General features: G+C 40.5%; 1 protein-coding gene across 4 annotated transcripts in view; it reads right to left on the reverse strand.

Moving 5' to 3' along the window:
* Window positions 1-2614: 2614 nt before the first annotated feature.
* Window positions 2615-15674, reverse strand: part of furina (furin (paired basic amino acid cleaving enzyme) a) — an 85129-nt gene continuing 72069 nt past the window's right edge. For all 4 annotated transcript variants that reach the window (XM_044348008.1, XM_044348035.1, XM_044348019.1 and 1 more), the window contains exons 11-16: window positions 15157-15260; window positions 14790-14907; window positions 11013-11192; window positions 10802-10926; window positions 8923-9045; window positions 2615-6886 (exon numbers count right to left, since the gene is read on the reverse strand). In XM_044348008.1, the coding sequence (XP_044203943.1) occupies window positions 6279-6886; window positions 8923-9045; window positions 10802-10926; window positions 11013-11192; window positions 14790-14907; window positions 15157-15260 (1258 nt within the window). In that variant the 3' untranslated portion in view covers window positions 2615-6278. The remainder of the gene's footprint in view (window positions 6887-8922; window positions 9046-10801; window positions 10927-11012; window positions 11193-14789; window positions 14908-15156; window positions 15261-15674) is intronic.

Consider the following 15674-nt stretch of genomic DNA (forward strand, 5'->3'; position numbering starts at 1 on the left):
CATTAACTCAAGTACTGTAGCTACGCACAGTATTATTCTACATTACTTTTACTTTACTTTTACTTTTGATCCTTTAAATATGCATCTTGCTGTTAAATACAGTACATAAATACAGTACTTGAGTATTTCTACACATTATTTTATTGACATTAAGGATCTGAATACTTCCTCCACCACTAGATACTTTCATTTTTTTCCCCCCCAACAAGTGTTTCAAATGTTTTAACCCTTGCATGCTGTTGGACATGGCCCTGAGTTGCAAAACACAACGTCAACAATGTTGTTGTGTTTAGGGAAACAATATAGTGTTTTGCACCTCAGGGCCACCACACTGTTTAGTTCCTATTTGAACCATTTTTACATTTGAGAGTAGTAAAGACATCCTGAACACCTTTATTTTAGCCTGAAATTAGTAATATTTCTAAAGTGACCCAGAATATACAAAAATGGAAATATTTTTGGGAAAAAATATATTTTTGTGCAGGTGATACACATTAAATTTGACCAGTATTTATTCAAAAATTCAAAACTCACAATTCTAATTTGTTGCATGCTTCAAATTCAATAAAATCATGATTATAACACAGGACCATGATGCAGTGTGATTGTGAATGTTTTTTCTCCATAGACAAATAGCATAAAACCTAAAGAATACACACACTCTCTCTGAAAACTTCATTAAGGATTAATCACCCATTTATTAATGAAGGTATTTACAGGTTATTAGAGCAGTGTTGCTTCAAAATCTCCGTAAAGTGACCTGAAAGCTTGATGTAGGCAGGTGGAGGTTAAATGCAACTGTACATGCAGTAGATGGGCAGGGATGCTATTTAACCATGGTTCCCACACCTTCTTATCAAATTCAAGGACTTTCCAGGCCCAATTCCCTCGAATTCAATGACCCAACATGGCATAGTTTGAGACATGGATCAAGGTTAATTACTGTTACAACAGTTTTTATGATGAGAACTAGCAGGCCTTACAGAAGCTCACAGACTATGTGGTCTCTTGCCTTCTCTAACACAACACAGCAAAACTATCCTTTTCTTGGACGAAATATATAAGTTCAAGCACTTTCAATGACCCATGTCTATTTATGTCTGCTTTCAAAAACTTTCAAGGCCTTGATTTTTCTTTTTCTTTCTCAAATTCACAAACTTTCAAGGATTTGAAGGACCCGTGGGAGCCCAGTTAACTTTTAAGTGCAGCCAGTGTGTTGAAACTTCTTCTGTGAGTGCTGGTTTTTAAAATAAACTGCATATCATTTTTGCACCACAACAGACAGTAAAAAAACTGCTGATGGTGTCTGGTGCATAAAAAATGCTTTTCTTTTTCGCCACAGTGTGAAACCCAGTCTCACTTCATTACTTGTATTTATGACTTGGTTGGTGTTGGATGCAAGCTCTTAATTACACCAGCCATACATCATCAAATACACTCATTAAACAGGCTGGAGAGAAGAAGAGGGACGACGATACACAAAACAATGCAGCACGACTCAAATTGTTTTTTACAGAGCAAAGAGGAAATGTCCGCTTTTATGTTTAGATACAGTATCTATGTCACAGATGCACTGTGGCTGAAATGTGGCGCTAAGCACTTGAAATGTTCTATATACATACATAAACACAGTATATGTCACATTCATGTTGATGAACCTCAACCTACATTCAGTTTCATTAAATTTAACTGAGGTGCTTTTGAGAAAATGAAAACACATTCAAATTTGCATAGATCTTTATTTTTTTTTAGTAGAATCTATAATTGACATCAATTAAATAAAAAGGAAAAAACAAGAGCAAAAAAGAAAATCCTTAAATTACAAGAAAATTACACTGCACCATTCATATAGTACAAAAATAGGCCTTATTTTAGAGTTATGTCCCATGTAAGATAGTCATTCTTGTACATTATTCATAGGTCACAAATCTGTAAGGTACTGTGTGCAGCCACAGGCCAGGAACCTCATGAAGAGGCGGGAGGAAGTCAACAGAGTTGTCTGAGGCTGCTCCACTAACTGCCTCCCCCCCCCCTCCCTCCCCCCCATCGCAAAGTGTTTCTTTTATACTTAAACAAGCATGTGCACACACGGACGCACGCAGATCTGATACAGCCCTTAGGTTAATGGAGATGGGATACATTCTACCTCCTCCCTCCACAGCTGCTGAACGTACAAGAGTGTCGCCGCAGACCTTTAAAAAGGCAGAAATGACATAATGACGTCAACAAAACACTCTGGGCTAAAGTGAAGGGGTCGATGGATTGTGACAACCTGAAACCAAAAAAAAAAAAAAAAAAAACAAACGTCTTAACACGAGACAGACAGCATTAAAATGATTGTCTTTGGTTATGCCAAAGATATTGCTCCTTATTAACTCCATCTGACTTCATATTGATCACTTCAGACTACATCCTAAGGCAGGACTGAAGCAACATCGAGCTCCATTTGAACATAAATTAGCGGTTTAAAGAAAAGCTTCGAGCGACTCTCTTCTTTATTATCAAAGGAGACAATTTGCAATGAGCAGATTTTTTCTGTAACATTCCTGTTACTTTCTACATTGAAGGGCTTCACACTTTAATGCCAGTTAAGTGGTGGCCTGATAATTATGAGGTGCTTTCTGGCACAATTAGAGAATCTCTCCTTTTTTTTTTTTTTTCTTAGTGTGTAGTTTCCATCACGATCTTCCAGTGAAAGGGGTGAGGTGGTGGCAAATGGTTTTCAGCAGCTCCCTGCACTTTGGAAGCACTGGCTACTTAATGCTGCCCGCATTCAGGATTTTCTTAAAGTCGAGCACTTGAAAGCACGGAGCTCAGAGTTCATTAGTTTAAAGTTTTCTGGGTTTTCAAGCTGTAGTGAATACAACATCAAGCTAAGATGAATAAATCATTTTGTGTGTGCCCCTCGAGAGGCCGCAGAACCTGTCAGCACTCAAAACGCTGCACTCTAGGAGAAACTGCATTCTTTCTGGAAGCAACATAATTCTTGGTGTTTTTAAGGGAAGATGCACAATGCATAATCATGACTAGACTGAGCATCTATTAGTCAATACTAATTGCGACAAAATGGCCAAAATCCCACATCATAGTTCTTTACAAGCAAACTCTGAGTTCCCAGAGTTTAAAGGAAATTGTTTATGGAAGCAATTTTGGTGCTGCATTAGCCCATTATCTTTTGTTTACACACTTCACAGCGAGCTAAGAAGTCAATAAGATTTTGTCTGAGGCTGCAGTTATTATATTTTTAAATTAGCATCCTCCTTAAACTGGGGCTAATCAAAGCCTAAATGGCAGTAGGCACTAATGTAAATCACACAAAGCCCCGCAGCAGCACACACTCGTTATTCTGCAGTCACATTAGCTTTGTTCCTGTTGAGGGCATTTCTCTACATCCACGTTCACAGGCTGGTTTCCAATCCAGTTTAGTGCTTCATGGCTGAAACTGCCGTGATAAGCCAAATGTGCTACACCTGCACCAGCCATCTGAGATAAATTAAGCTCCTTGGCTCAGCGCTGCGTTTGAGAGCATACATACCAATCTTTCTCTGTCCTTTTGAACAGGATTTTTGGACGTTACTGGTTTGAAACTTTTATGTTGTTTTTGCCTTTTAATGTACTGTACATATATATATATATATCTTGCCTGGTGTGAATAAGCAAATGACCTCTGAACACACTTTTGCAATTTAAATCATATTCGCTTCTGCATATTTATGTATAATCCCTTCTAAGAAGGCTTTCCAACGCAAGTGGTTAAATTAAAATTGATGTGTTTTTGTGCACCTTCTCTCTCTCTAAACAAGGAAATGGTTTGATTGTCAGTGACAGAAACTTAACAAGAACGTCTTAACCTCCGAGATACCACCCGAGCAGAAATTGTATGAGAGGTGAGAAAACAAACACCCGCAACAATTTTAGGTTCGCACACTTGATTTAGCACTTAAATGCAGGCCAACAAGATGTATGGACGATCCTTCTACCCATTCTATTTTCAATAATACGTCTTGAAGCCCAGGTGTGACTGCCCATGAATGCTGATCCTAAGGGCAATACATTTTAGGAGATACAGGAGTTTCAGGGGACTAGAATTTACACAGCAGCTTTACAGTTTCAGAATTGCAATTTCTTGTTTCTTTTTTAAAAAACTACATTTGACTTTAGATACCTATTATCCTAAATGTTTCCCCGAGAAACATTTCATATCTGTCCTACATATAATTTGACCTCTATAATCATTTAACAGCTCCTCTAACGGCATCTGAAACCTTGCTGAATGATATGAGAGGTAGATAAAAGGATGAGCAGCTGCAGTTTTGTATGCATGTCATCACCATGACAACCTCTCTCAGCAAAGCTCCACAGTTTCTGTACTGGAAATGAAAAAAAAAAAAAAAAATTTTCAACATAGTAGAAAGGAGATCAGTGGATTCAAAATGGCTACACTGGATTAAATCATGAGATGCATATTTTAGATGATAACCAGCCCAGGAGAGAAATCACTTTAAAAACAATCTTCCCTAAAGGTATGATTAAAATCTCTCAGAATAAATAGTTGCTGCAGTATCGTTCAGAATATAATTAATTGGCGAATACGCTGAAGAGATAATCTGAAATTCAGATTAGATGAAGACTGGAGGGTGAGTGCAGAGACGTTGATGAGATGTGGAGTCTGAACAGGACTGTGAGACGAAGGAGGAAAGGAAACCTTCACTTCAGAGGGCAGAGAAACATTTCTCATATGCAATAAACTAACACACACACACACACATACATGTACACACCCATCCACAGACACATGTATCAACAACATTTCAGTCATTATGATATGAGGCATGTGTAATATGTGTTTGTAGTGCTAATGTGCTCTGACAAAGGGAATGCGTTGATGTATAGTTACTGTGTCTGCTATGTCAAGAAATCAATCACAGGTAACTTAACACCTGCCAGCTGCTTTGAGAAGCTCTTGTACTCAACAGTCACATATTGTTCTGGCTCCCATCAGCACCTCAGCTGCTTTTTTCTCAGCCCTGGGATGTGAGCACATCAGACGCAGAAATTAAATATCCCTGAAAGGGATTGCGCCTCAGGGTAGCCCGTGATTTTTATTTAATATTTTTAATGAATTTTTTTTTTTTTTGTGATGGCTGGGAGGTTATGAGTGCAGACAAATTTATACTTTACAAACCAGAATAAGCTCAGTCCATCCTGAATCCCAAAAGGCTGGAGGAAGCTTTGCTAGATGTGTGACTCACAGTTTGTTCTGCCAGAGCTGCGAGACATCTTTCCAGATTGTGTGTACAATGGTAGAAGTAAAGCCCTTGTCACACCTAGAACAATAGCTATACATATAATAAAGTGGCTGGTTGAAAGATACAGATATAGAATTATTGTCTCATCACAAAAAGAACGATAACAGATGACGGTACCAGAAAGCTTTGTTTTTCTGACTGAATACATGATTATAAGCCATTAGAGTAATTTCCTTGACACCTATTATGCTTTTTGATTTGTGCATATTTAAAATGCACTTTAAAAAACCTAAATCACTACAGGTAAGTGGTGGTTTTCTCAACAGATTTTGGCTGTTTATGTCACTAAATGACACTTAAGAGAGAATCAATGTTTCCAAATCGGATTTCATGCCACATTTCACAATTTTTTATTATCACTTAATAGTTGAAGTTCTAGCTGTGACTGGCCCAGCTTTAGCTTCTCTGTAAAAGGGCCTACACTGTTCAAACAGATTTATACGCTCACATACACGCAGACACATTCAGACATGTGCACACACACAAACGCACACACATCTGTGCTCCTCACATTCAACAATCTCGTCTGGCTACTGCACTGAGACTGATGGGAAAAGCAAAGAGGAAGAAAGCAAACAATAATCATTTGTTTACTGTAACAAAAAGGAGCTGGAGCTGGAGGGGAAAATGGACTCTGCACAGACAGACACTGTTAGTGATTGAGGGCAAGAGGAGGGAGAGAGCCAGTTTAATAGAAATGCGCCCGAGTGTGAACAGAGCAAAACTCGGGCCATCCCGAGCTCTGAGAGACAGCAGCTTCCCATCAGGTCTCCCACAGTGGAGTGGAAGACATGATCCTGAAGCAAGATTCAGATGAGAAGCTGGTAAGACAGAGACAGAAAAAAAGGGGTGAGAGATAAAACCAGAGAGGACTGGGAAAGGACAGTTACCACAGCCCTGAATTATCAGACTAATGGTGGTGAGAGGACTTTAAAAGCAGGAGAGAGAGAGAGGGATGAGGGGGAAGCATTAAAGAGCACTTTGTGTTTTGATAAAGGCAGTCCTCTCATTTTGGACGTCAAACTCTTCGTTTTCGGAGTCTGTATTTACCCCTTCATCCCCCCACACTGTCGGGATGCCACGGTACGAAACCACCCTATTTCCCCCCAGGCTGAAGCTGCCCCCGAGGCCACCGCCAGCTTCCAGAGACGGCAGCTTGATGAGCGCGCCTGAGCGCAGCTGCAGCAGCAGGAAGATGCCAGCGAAGGTGGCGATGATGGCCATGCAGCTGAGCACGGCGATGGTGATGGGCAGCCGGGAGCTGAGGTGGACCTGTGATCCCGGGTCACCCTGGCCCACCATGAAGCTGCCAGGGGACTCGCGCATGTACTGGTTGAGGTGCAGGCAGGTGCCGGAGATGGGATCCAGGGAGCTGTGTGGGAGGCAGGACAGGCAGGCCTGAGGGCTGAGGCTGCTGCAGGTCAGGCAGGGAGGTGGGCAGGGCAGGCAGGCTGGGACGGAAGATGGTGTTATAAAGTTTCCCACTGTGTAGTTGAGGGGCTGGGAGCCCACAGAGAAGCCTGCTGGACATTCTTTCACACAGCCTTGCTGGAAGAGGTAGTAGCCGGTGTTGCACTCTGCAAGACAGAGAAGAGCACGGAAAGTGAAACGAACCGCCGCACACACACAATTAACTCTCCATATGACTCAAAGAATCATTCCATATGAGTCAGTGAACCACCAAACAGAGAACGAGGATACCTGCCTAGACAGTCGAGGCCGAGAGAGCACAGTTCACATGACAAAGCTCCTTATATCCGACATTTCTGTATCTATTCATCCACGAGTTGTTTAGTATCTTGGAAATGTGAGAAAATGTTTCAAGGTGATTCTGCTTTCAAGTCGCCATTTTCACTTTTGTTACTACTACTTTTGCTTACTAAAAAAAAATGATGACAAAAAGTTTTGCAATTTATATGCTGAGTGCAGCATAAGTTTAAGTCAACAGACCCATTTCCATATGCAGCAGGTCCTGATGCAGACCATTGCCTATAATGGCAATTAAAAGACTGTGGGAGCTGGGAGTAACAGAGCTGAAAGCAGGAGTGTGAGCCAATAAAAAGGAGGAAAATTTAATTTACTGTAACCTGTTCAAAACAGTGAAAACTATGATCCTGAGAACAAAGTTAGAGCATGCCGAGAATCATATGATACACGATAATCACGAAATAATTATCAGTTCACTCTCTAATGATTCTGTATTTGTTTATGTTTTATTTCTTGTCTGTCAGTATGTGAGTACTGCTGACAGCCTGTAGGGGTCAGACTGTCACTGTTACAGACATAAAGGTGGACTTCACAGAGTTGGTTCTCAGTGGTGTCTTTAGATCGCTTATAACAGTATCTGGATTAGGTAGGAGACGGCAGTATGGACACCATTAAATTTAAATGAGGCTATTAAAGAGAGACCTGGAGTAAAATGTAATTTGATCTCATCAGAAGTTAGATCTTTATTTAATGGAGACCTATTATGCCTTTCCTTACCTCAGTCATATATATAATGTTACAATGTCAGATGTTCATGTTAAAAGTGTCCAAAGTGTGAAATAATGAGGTAAACATATGTAGAAGTAATCCCTGTGAGCAAAAAGCACCAGCTTCTGACTACTCTGAATGTTTGGTTCCCAACTTTCTTTTTCTACTTTCAGCCCAAGCCGACATCGGCTCATGATGAATTTCTTTATATGGTCATCTGCTCCATGCACAGTGCAAGTTCACTTCTCTGCTCTGCTAACATTATGGCATTTTTCCATTATTTTGGGGGTAGTCACGCCGAGCCATGACTCGTTGGCTGGTCGTCTGCAGCTCTTCATCAAACATCATCATCACTGTGGCTGTTTCTGCTTGTATTATTCCTTGCTGTATTATTTCTAAATGATACGGTGACCAAAGAGCTCCAAGTATCTCCAGATGTTAGTGTTTTGACCAGTTTTTAGCACCCCTAACAAAGGTCTGCTAATTCAGTGAGGAACACGTTTCATTTCCTTTAAATTCTTCTAAATAAAAGTCTCCCATTATTTAGTAATTTAAAAGCTTTTAATATGAAGCAGATAACAGGAAACATTGGGTTTGCATCGGTGGTAACTTAACACAAGTCTGATATGGCTGCCCCTCAGCGGGCTTCCAGAAAGCTGACCAATAAGAAAAGAGTGGGCTCATCAGGAGGGCAGCCTTAAAGAGACAGTAGCTAAGACTGCCTGTTAGAGACAGAGGCTGAACTGAGGGGCTGCATAAAGGGCCAGTTTAAAATAAATAAGGAGTTTTTTGAACTATGAGTCATGCAAAGCTACTCTAGTGTCTCTAGAGTCCAAAAATAAAAATTTAGAGCTGTAAATGAGCATAATAGATCCCCTTTAAAATTGATTCTGATATTAAAGTTAAATAATGGCATGACGTTTGCATAAGACAACTGTGTGACTTTCAGATCTGTCTGTGAAGTTGATATAGAGACTCACTATGCAAACAGATACAGCTGAGCAAACATGGGATAATATTTTATTGACTTCACCTGACACTAACCAGGCTACTTTATATCAACAAGACTTGTTACACTAACACGCCTTAGCTGCTGGGACAGAAACTTCCTGTGAGTGAGACAAGAGATCAGTCTTACCGATGCATATCTGCCTCAGGTCCAAGGTCTTACAGCTGCCATTTCCAGGCTGAGACTTCTCAGAGGAGCTGGGAGATGCTGAGCTGGTACCATATAGCACCAGAATGAACTGGGTCAGAGTGCCTGAGTGGAGAGATGAGACAGAGATTTAAAAAAAAAAAACAAAAAAACCCCCTGAAATTAACCAGGGAAAAAGTAGGCCTGTCAGAAACAGTAAGGCTCTGGCACTCCCTAGAGTGGATTTTGTAAATGTATCCTCTTGTCGACTCTTGGATTTTCTGCATAAAATGACAGAAAATGACTCCTTGAAATGAGCAGCAATTTAAAGACAGCATGATTTCACTGTGCCTAATAAGAGTATTATAAAGTGCACATCTCTCAAGAATCAGTTGAGTGTGGGGCCTTAGGAGAGGTTCCACTTTAGTAAATCGCTCCTTACTCAGGAGGGAGGTGTGACACATTTATCTGGATTTTTTTTCTGAGGTTTTCTTGGCTTCTGAACACGTTGTTGTGGTTGGACCTGCGATGTCCAGAAGCAGATGCTTGTTAGTGTATTTACTCCACTGCTTCATCATGCTCCCTGCTTTAAAGGAATAGTTCAACATTTTGGAAAATACACTTATTTTCGTATTTTCCCAAAGTTAGAGGAGAGGAATGACACCACTGTACATTAAGTACAGAGCGAGAGCTGAGAAGCAATTAGCCTAGTTCAGTATAAAGACTGGAAGCACAGGGAGGGACCACTAGCCTGGCTCTGTTCAAAGTTAAAAAATATGCCTACATGCATTTTTAAAGCTCATTCATTTAGCACGTATCTCATTTGTTTAATCTGCACACAAACAGTGGTCATTTGTGGTTTCAGCCAATTATTGCCAATTATTTTCTCAATTAACCTATTCATCGTTACACATCGTAAAATGTCAGAAAATGATAAATACCCATCACAGTTTCAAGATGACCTTTTCAAATGTTTTGTCTTGACCAAAAAACAGTTCAAAACCCAAAGATATTCGATTCACAATGATATAAAACAAAGAAAATCAGCAGATCCTCACATTTGAGAAGAAGAACAAGCTAATATCTGGCAATTTGTCTTAAAAACATGAATCAATCGATTAATAAATTATCAAAATAAGTGCTGGTTAATTTTTTGTAGAGACCTAGGCTAGCCTTTCCCTGCTTCCAGTCTTGACACTAAGTCCTTGCCCCCCAGCACAGCTCCTATAACAAGGCAAAGGACAAAAGTAGAGGCGCTTTGGATGCAGGAGCCACCTGAGCTCTACTCTTCTGACACTGAACCCTGAACCTTTGGGCTGAACTCTAGAAATGGTCAGTCATTTCAAATATGGCCAAAGGGTAAATACATTTGCACACAGGTCAAGTCAATTTTATTTCTATAGCACAAAATCACAACAGAAGTTATATCAGGGCAGTTTTCATAAAGAGCAAGTCTAGACCTGCAACTACTCTTTAATTTACAGAGACCAAACATTCCCCCATGAGGAAGTACTTGGCGACAGCAGCAAGGAAAAAGTCCCTTTTAATGGGAAGAAACCACAAACAGAACCAGACTCTAGGTGGGCGGCCATCTGCCTCGACCGTTTGGGTTGAGAGAGAAGAGGGAGGGGGAGGGGGGAGAGAGAGACACAGAGAAGCATAGCAACAACAATGATAACGATAACAATAATAGAAATATGACTAATAATAATAATAATAATAATAATGATAATAATAGGGGGAGACAATAAAAGGGGGGATAATGAAAAGGAGAGACACTTCAAACACACAGCACCAAACTCTAGCAATGAACGCATAAATAAGCAGGCAAATCCACTAAAATGTTCTATCTTAGGGAGAGAGAGATAGAAAGATGTTTTACCATAGTCACTGGCGCCAGCCACATTCTCAATCTCCAGAGTCCACGCCCCGGTGGGGTTCTCATCCCAGGAGTGGGTGGTCATGAAAGCCCAGTCATTAAAACCCTCTGATGAGTAGTCATGAGGCCTGCAGGAAAAACACAAGCAAGAATGTGAACGGTTTGTGTTTACCAACTTGTATGTCTGTGTGTATATGTAGTGGTGTGTTTGTACCTGGGGTGGAGTAGTGTGGAGCGTGTGCCGGCAGGACTAATGAGGTGGATAGCCAGGTTTCCCCTCCGGTTGTAGGACAAGGTGAGCCGGGCTTGGACGTGCTCTAATGAGGTCACGTGAGTGTCTGTGCCAAAGCAGGCGTCCACACTCTTGTTAATCGATAAATGGCTGCCAATGTTCCTGTCAAACATGAGAAAGGACGTATGAGAGGACACTTTAAGACAGCGGGGTGCATTAGTTGTAGGTTGTGTGTCATTACTGGCTTGGTCTAAGCTTGGGATAAGCTACTGTACAGTAGCGTCCGCTCCAGATAGCTGTGCAAGTGTAACATTTAGCTCCTGGCCAGTGTGCGAGTCTGCAAAGGGTGTAGAGTTTGTGGCCTTGAACAGGATTAGTGTCTCACAACCTGTAGCACCAGTGTCCTCTGCAGAAGTAAAGCAGGCACCCACCTCTTTTTACTCCACCCTCAAATCCGCTTAGGAGATTACACGCATTCACAACAATTCTGAGGAGGAGGAAGTCGTGGGGCTTTAGTGACACTGAGGTGCCCAAATTATAGACAAGATATGGTGTGATCACCACTGTCACACTGTTTTAAGACACAGCGCCTCAAAGTTCAGTCTGATAAATTTTTCATGATGCATTAAAAGACTACATAAATTCCTTTGACCTTTGTAGCAGCTTAATAAATACGGTCACACGCTAAAAGGTTAATATGACTCCTTAGCACTTTTCTAGAAGCTAATGAGTCATAAAGTGACTGTACACTTTATTATGATGATGCAAACTGACAACTAAGCAGCACCTTAACATCTGCATGTTATATGTATTTTGTGTTTTGTGGTGTTTCTAGGTAGAGTCAGAAAACGTGAGGAGGGAATGGAAATTTATACAAATGGCTGCTGAAGATTAATCGTTGCCAGTTGACCACTGCGGCACAGGCGTCTGTGATTTAAGGTCTGGGAGAAGCAAAATATGTGGGACTGTTGCAGGCATGACACACACACATACACACGCACACACACCCACACACATACACACACACACATACACACACATACACACACACAACCTTTAGCTACAGTATCAACAGTACAAAAAGCCATTCAGTCAATGTGGAAAGTCAATGAGTAACTGCGGGCAACTGATCAAGAAGGAAAGATGACAACTTTTGCCCTTTTTAATCGCCAACATTACAGTAATAACTACAGTAATGAAAATCATTTTAACAACAATGACAAAATATTCCTGAAAATTAAAAGATGCCTGTAAATAAAACAAGGTTCCTTGATTCAGCATGAAGACCTACAAAGTATTAGAAGTATTTCATTTTTCACACAGTTCTTCCATTTGTCCCTCAGTTGCCTTATGCTTGAATTTTTTCTATTCATTTAGTAGCCAATGGTCCAATGCATTATTACAAATTAGCATTATCATAGAGGAAATCATTTTGGAAATATTTTCTAAATTAAAAACAGTGCGGCAATAATCTTGAGGAGATAGAAATGAGTATTTTAATAAACTGTGTGTTAAAAGCTTTTCAGAACCACCAGAAAATATTCTGGGTGGAGGTGAATCCTTGTGAACTGCCATCCATTTTTTAATGTTAAGAGAAGGAAGACAGTGTTTCATGCCATACTACAGTAGTTACTATTTGCACCAATTCAAATGTTGCTGTTCTCTGCTGATTTGCAGTATGTTTGATAAATTGAAGTGTGCACGTCTGTCACCTTCAGTGTTCTTGCAATAAACAAGAAATATTTCTGTTACCTATTTGAAACAAAGCCTGCATGCTGACTTATTTGCTTAGATACTGTAGAAGCTTAGGAGCTTTTCTGCAAAGACGTTATGCTTTGAAGCACAGTTCATTTTCCAAATGTAAACACAAGGGTAGCCCCACCGCTAAAATTCAAATCACTCTCTAAAATGAATGAACAAGTCTTTTGATAAACAGAATATCACTCAAGACTTCATTAGTCATCTCACTGCTGCACGAACCAGAGTAAATACACCATCATATTTGTGGTTATAATGTTGATGATATAATATATATATGATATAGTAATTTTTTCTCTGAAATGTCTCCTTTTTTTGTACACCATCATGATTCTGATGTAATCACTGGATGTAATTGACAGTGAGCAAGACATTGAGCCCCTACCTGCTCACTTATTTCAAGTCACTCTGGGTAAGTGAGTCAGTTAAACACCTAAAATGTAAATTGAATAACCTGCCTTGATTGGTGCTCCCAGATGCTTGAACCATCTGCTCTGAGTATCTCATAGCAGCAGTAAAAGAGAGAGAACCTCATAGCCACAGAGAGAGAGAAGTGACAGGGAGAGCATAATGAAGAGTAGACGTCAGACTGTGTCTAAGCTGTGACACCGAGAAGGACGGAATAAAATGGCTGAGGAGAAATACTGAATCTCAATAGAGAGAGGAACACATACATGGACAAATTATATCTCTTTTAAAATGCTCCCTCTCAAGCTGAGCTGAGACCCTGCAACAACACACACACACACAGACAGAACGACACAGACGCCCAAAGCCAAGCTCAAGATGAAGATATAATGTGTCACTGCAGCAAAGCATGACTGCTCAGTTATACACATCTGTTCTGTTGTGGATGAGTTAAACTTCTGTGTCTCTTATCACTCACTGTGTCTCAAACATCCAGGCTTATCTCACTCATGCTGCTTAATAAGAGGCCAAGTTTATGTCAACCTTAACTAATTCATGTAACAATGTCTTTACTGTACCTGTTATACTATTCCTTGTACTAGTCTATGACTGCTGTTATTTTAGCAATTATAAATTATCTTTCTGATCTGGCTTGTTGATTCCTGATTACGCTTATGATTTATCCATTTAATTACATGTAAGCGTTAAATGATTTGTAACTTCTATCTCCTACATGCTGCTGCCATCTTGGCCAGGACACCCTCATAAAACATAAGCTATTAATTATATACTGTAGCTCCAGCTGTCACTTTTTATTTCATATTAAAACGACTGTTCCAATACAGAAAAAGCTAAATACTACTAATTGTTCAGAATCAAAATTTTCAACAACATGTGTCTTGTATTCCAGCAGGGGGCACTCCAAAAATGCACTGCCCATCTGACTCATTGTATGTACTGTTGTCCTATCAGTAAACCAGACAATTAGTATTCTCTTTTCTAACGCAAATTGGAGAGAACTAGCAATCTGTGCTGAACTACTCGTGACACCAAACCATCTGAGTAATGTGAGGAAGTATTTTGGATTAAACACCAAAGGTGGGAAAATTGTGGACAAATGTAAGGCTGCTTGCCAACATTGTAAAATGCTGGCAAGCTAGTGAGGCAACAATTCTACCGTGTACATGTATGGCAAAAAGGAACAAACAGGAGCGCTGTCCACCACAACCACTGGTGCTCTTGGAGGGTGGAAAAGACAATTTTAAAGAGGAAAAAAATATGCCCTCATCCATGGGATGAAAAATAAACGCCTTTAATAAATGGGCTAAGACATTAAAAATACACCAACTCGTATGGGCACACTTGCCCTACTGAGGATGTCTTTATTCTACCATGTAGTTTAGGATTAGACGTCATGGGTTGCATTCGAATGAAAATAAATTACATGTTAATTCTAATTAGCTCAAACTAGAGTCTTGAAACCGTGACAGCCCTGATATGTGTGGTGTGTAGAAACTCGTATCAAGTTCTTGAAATAAATTCAGTGAACTGCTGTGTGTGTGTGTGTGTGTGTGTGGGGGGGGGTGTACTAACTTCGGCTCGCAGACCATGCTGATCACACATTTCCGCTGTGGCCCCACACTGGTCCATGTCTTTGCCAGCGATACAATTTCGCTGGCATCAAGTAGCCCATATCCGTATGAATGGCTAACTGCAGAAAGAAAGAGAAGAGGAAACAGACACATGAATGCTGGACTGTTGAGGGAAACATCCTCATTCTCCCAGCTCAAACGTCATAGACAGGCTTTGAGTGTGTAACCTCACACTCCTTTCTGTCCTAAACCAGTGCCTTGCATCTGTAATCACAATTTGCTTTACTAGATGTATAATATAATAATAAGCCTCAAAGGCGTCTGTAAACTGCAGAGGACAGAAGTGAACTTGGAAGGAGTTGCTATACCTTTACGTCCGACCCCATTGGTTCTCCAGTCATTGGTGAGCAAGTGGGCAGGGTGAGAAGTTCGTACAACCAGATGTTGCATGTCCCTCCAGGTCAGGTTTTTACTGGAACATGTGTATAAGCAAGCACACACAGCCATAAAGAAAGACACACACACACACACACACACACACACACACACACACACAGCCAGGAGGAAACACATGGTAAGACTCGAGCCTAAAATCAAGTTGAGGCGCTCAACAGATCAAACAGACGTCTCTGACAATACGTCCTACATTCTTAACCTGCAGGTGGACAGCTGATTAAATACAGAATACAATGAAATACCGGTCACATTCTTTCCTGAATTACAGTAAACCTTCAGTCAACATGTGTTTGAACTCAATTCCTGCCCTTTGGCAAAATGTCTTGTAAAGAGAAAACCTGAAAAAGTGTTAAGTGATTATCCTGCCTACAGCAACGCAGATTTGAAAAGACACAAAAAAGGGTTACAGGAGGTCACCGTTGGGTTTGCT

The sequence above is a fragment of the Thunnus albacares genome, chromosome 1 (assembly GCF_914725855.1).
Source record: "Thunnus albacares chromosome 1, fThuAlb1.1, whole genome shotgun sequence".
NCBI lineage: Eukaryota > Metazoa > Chordata > Actinopteri > Scombriformes > Scombridae > Thunnus > Thunnus albacares.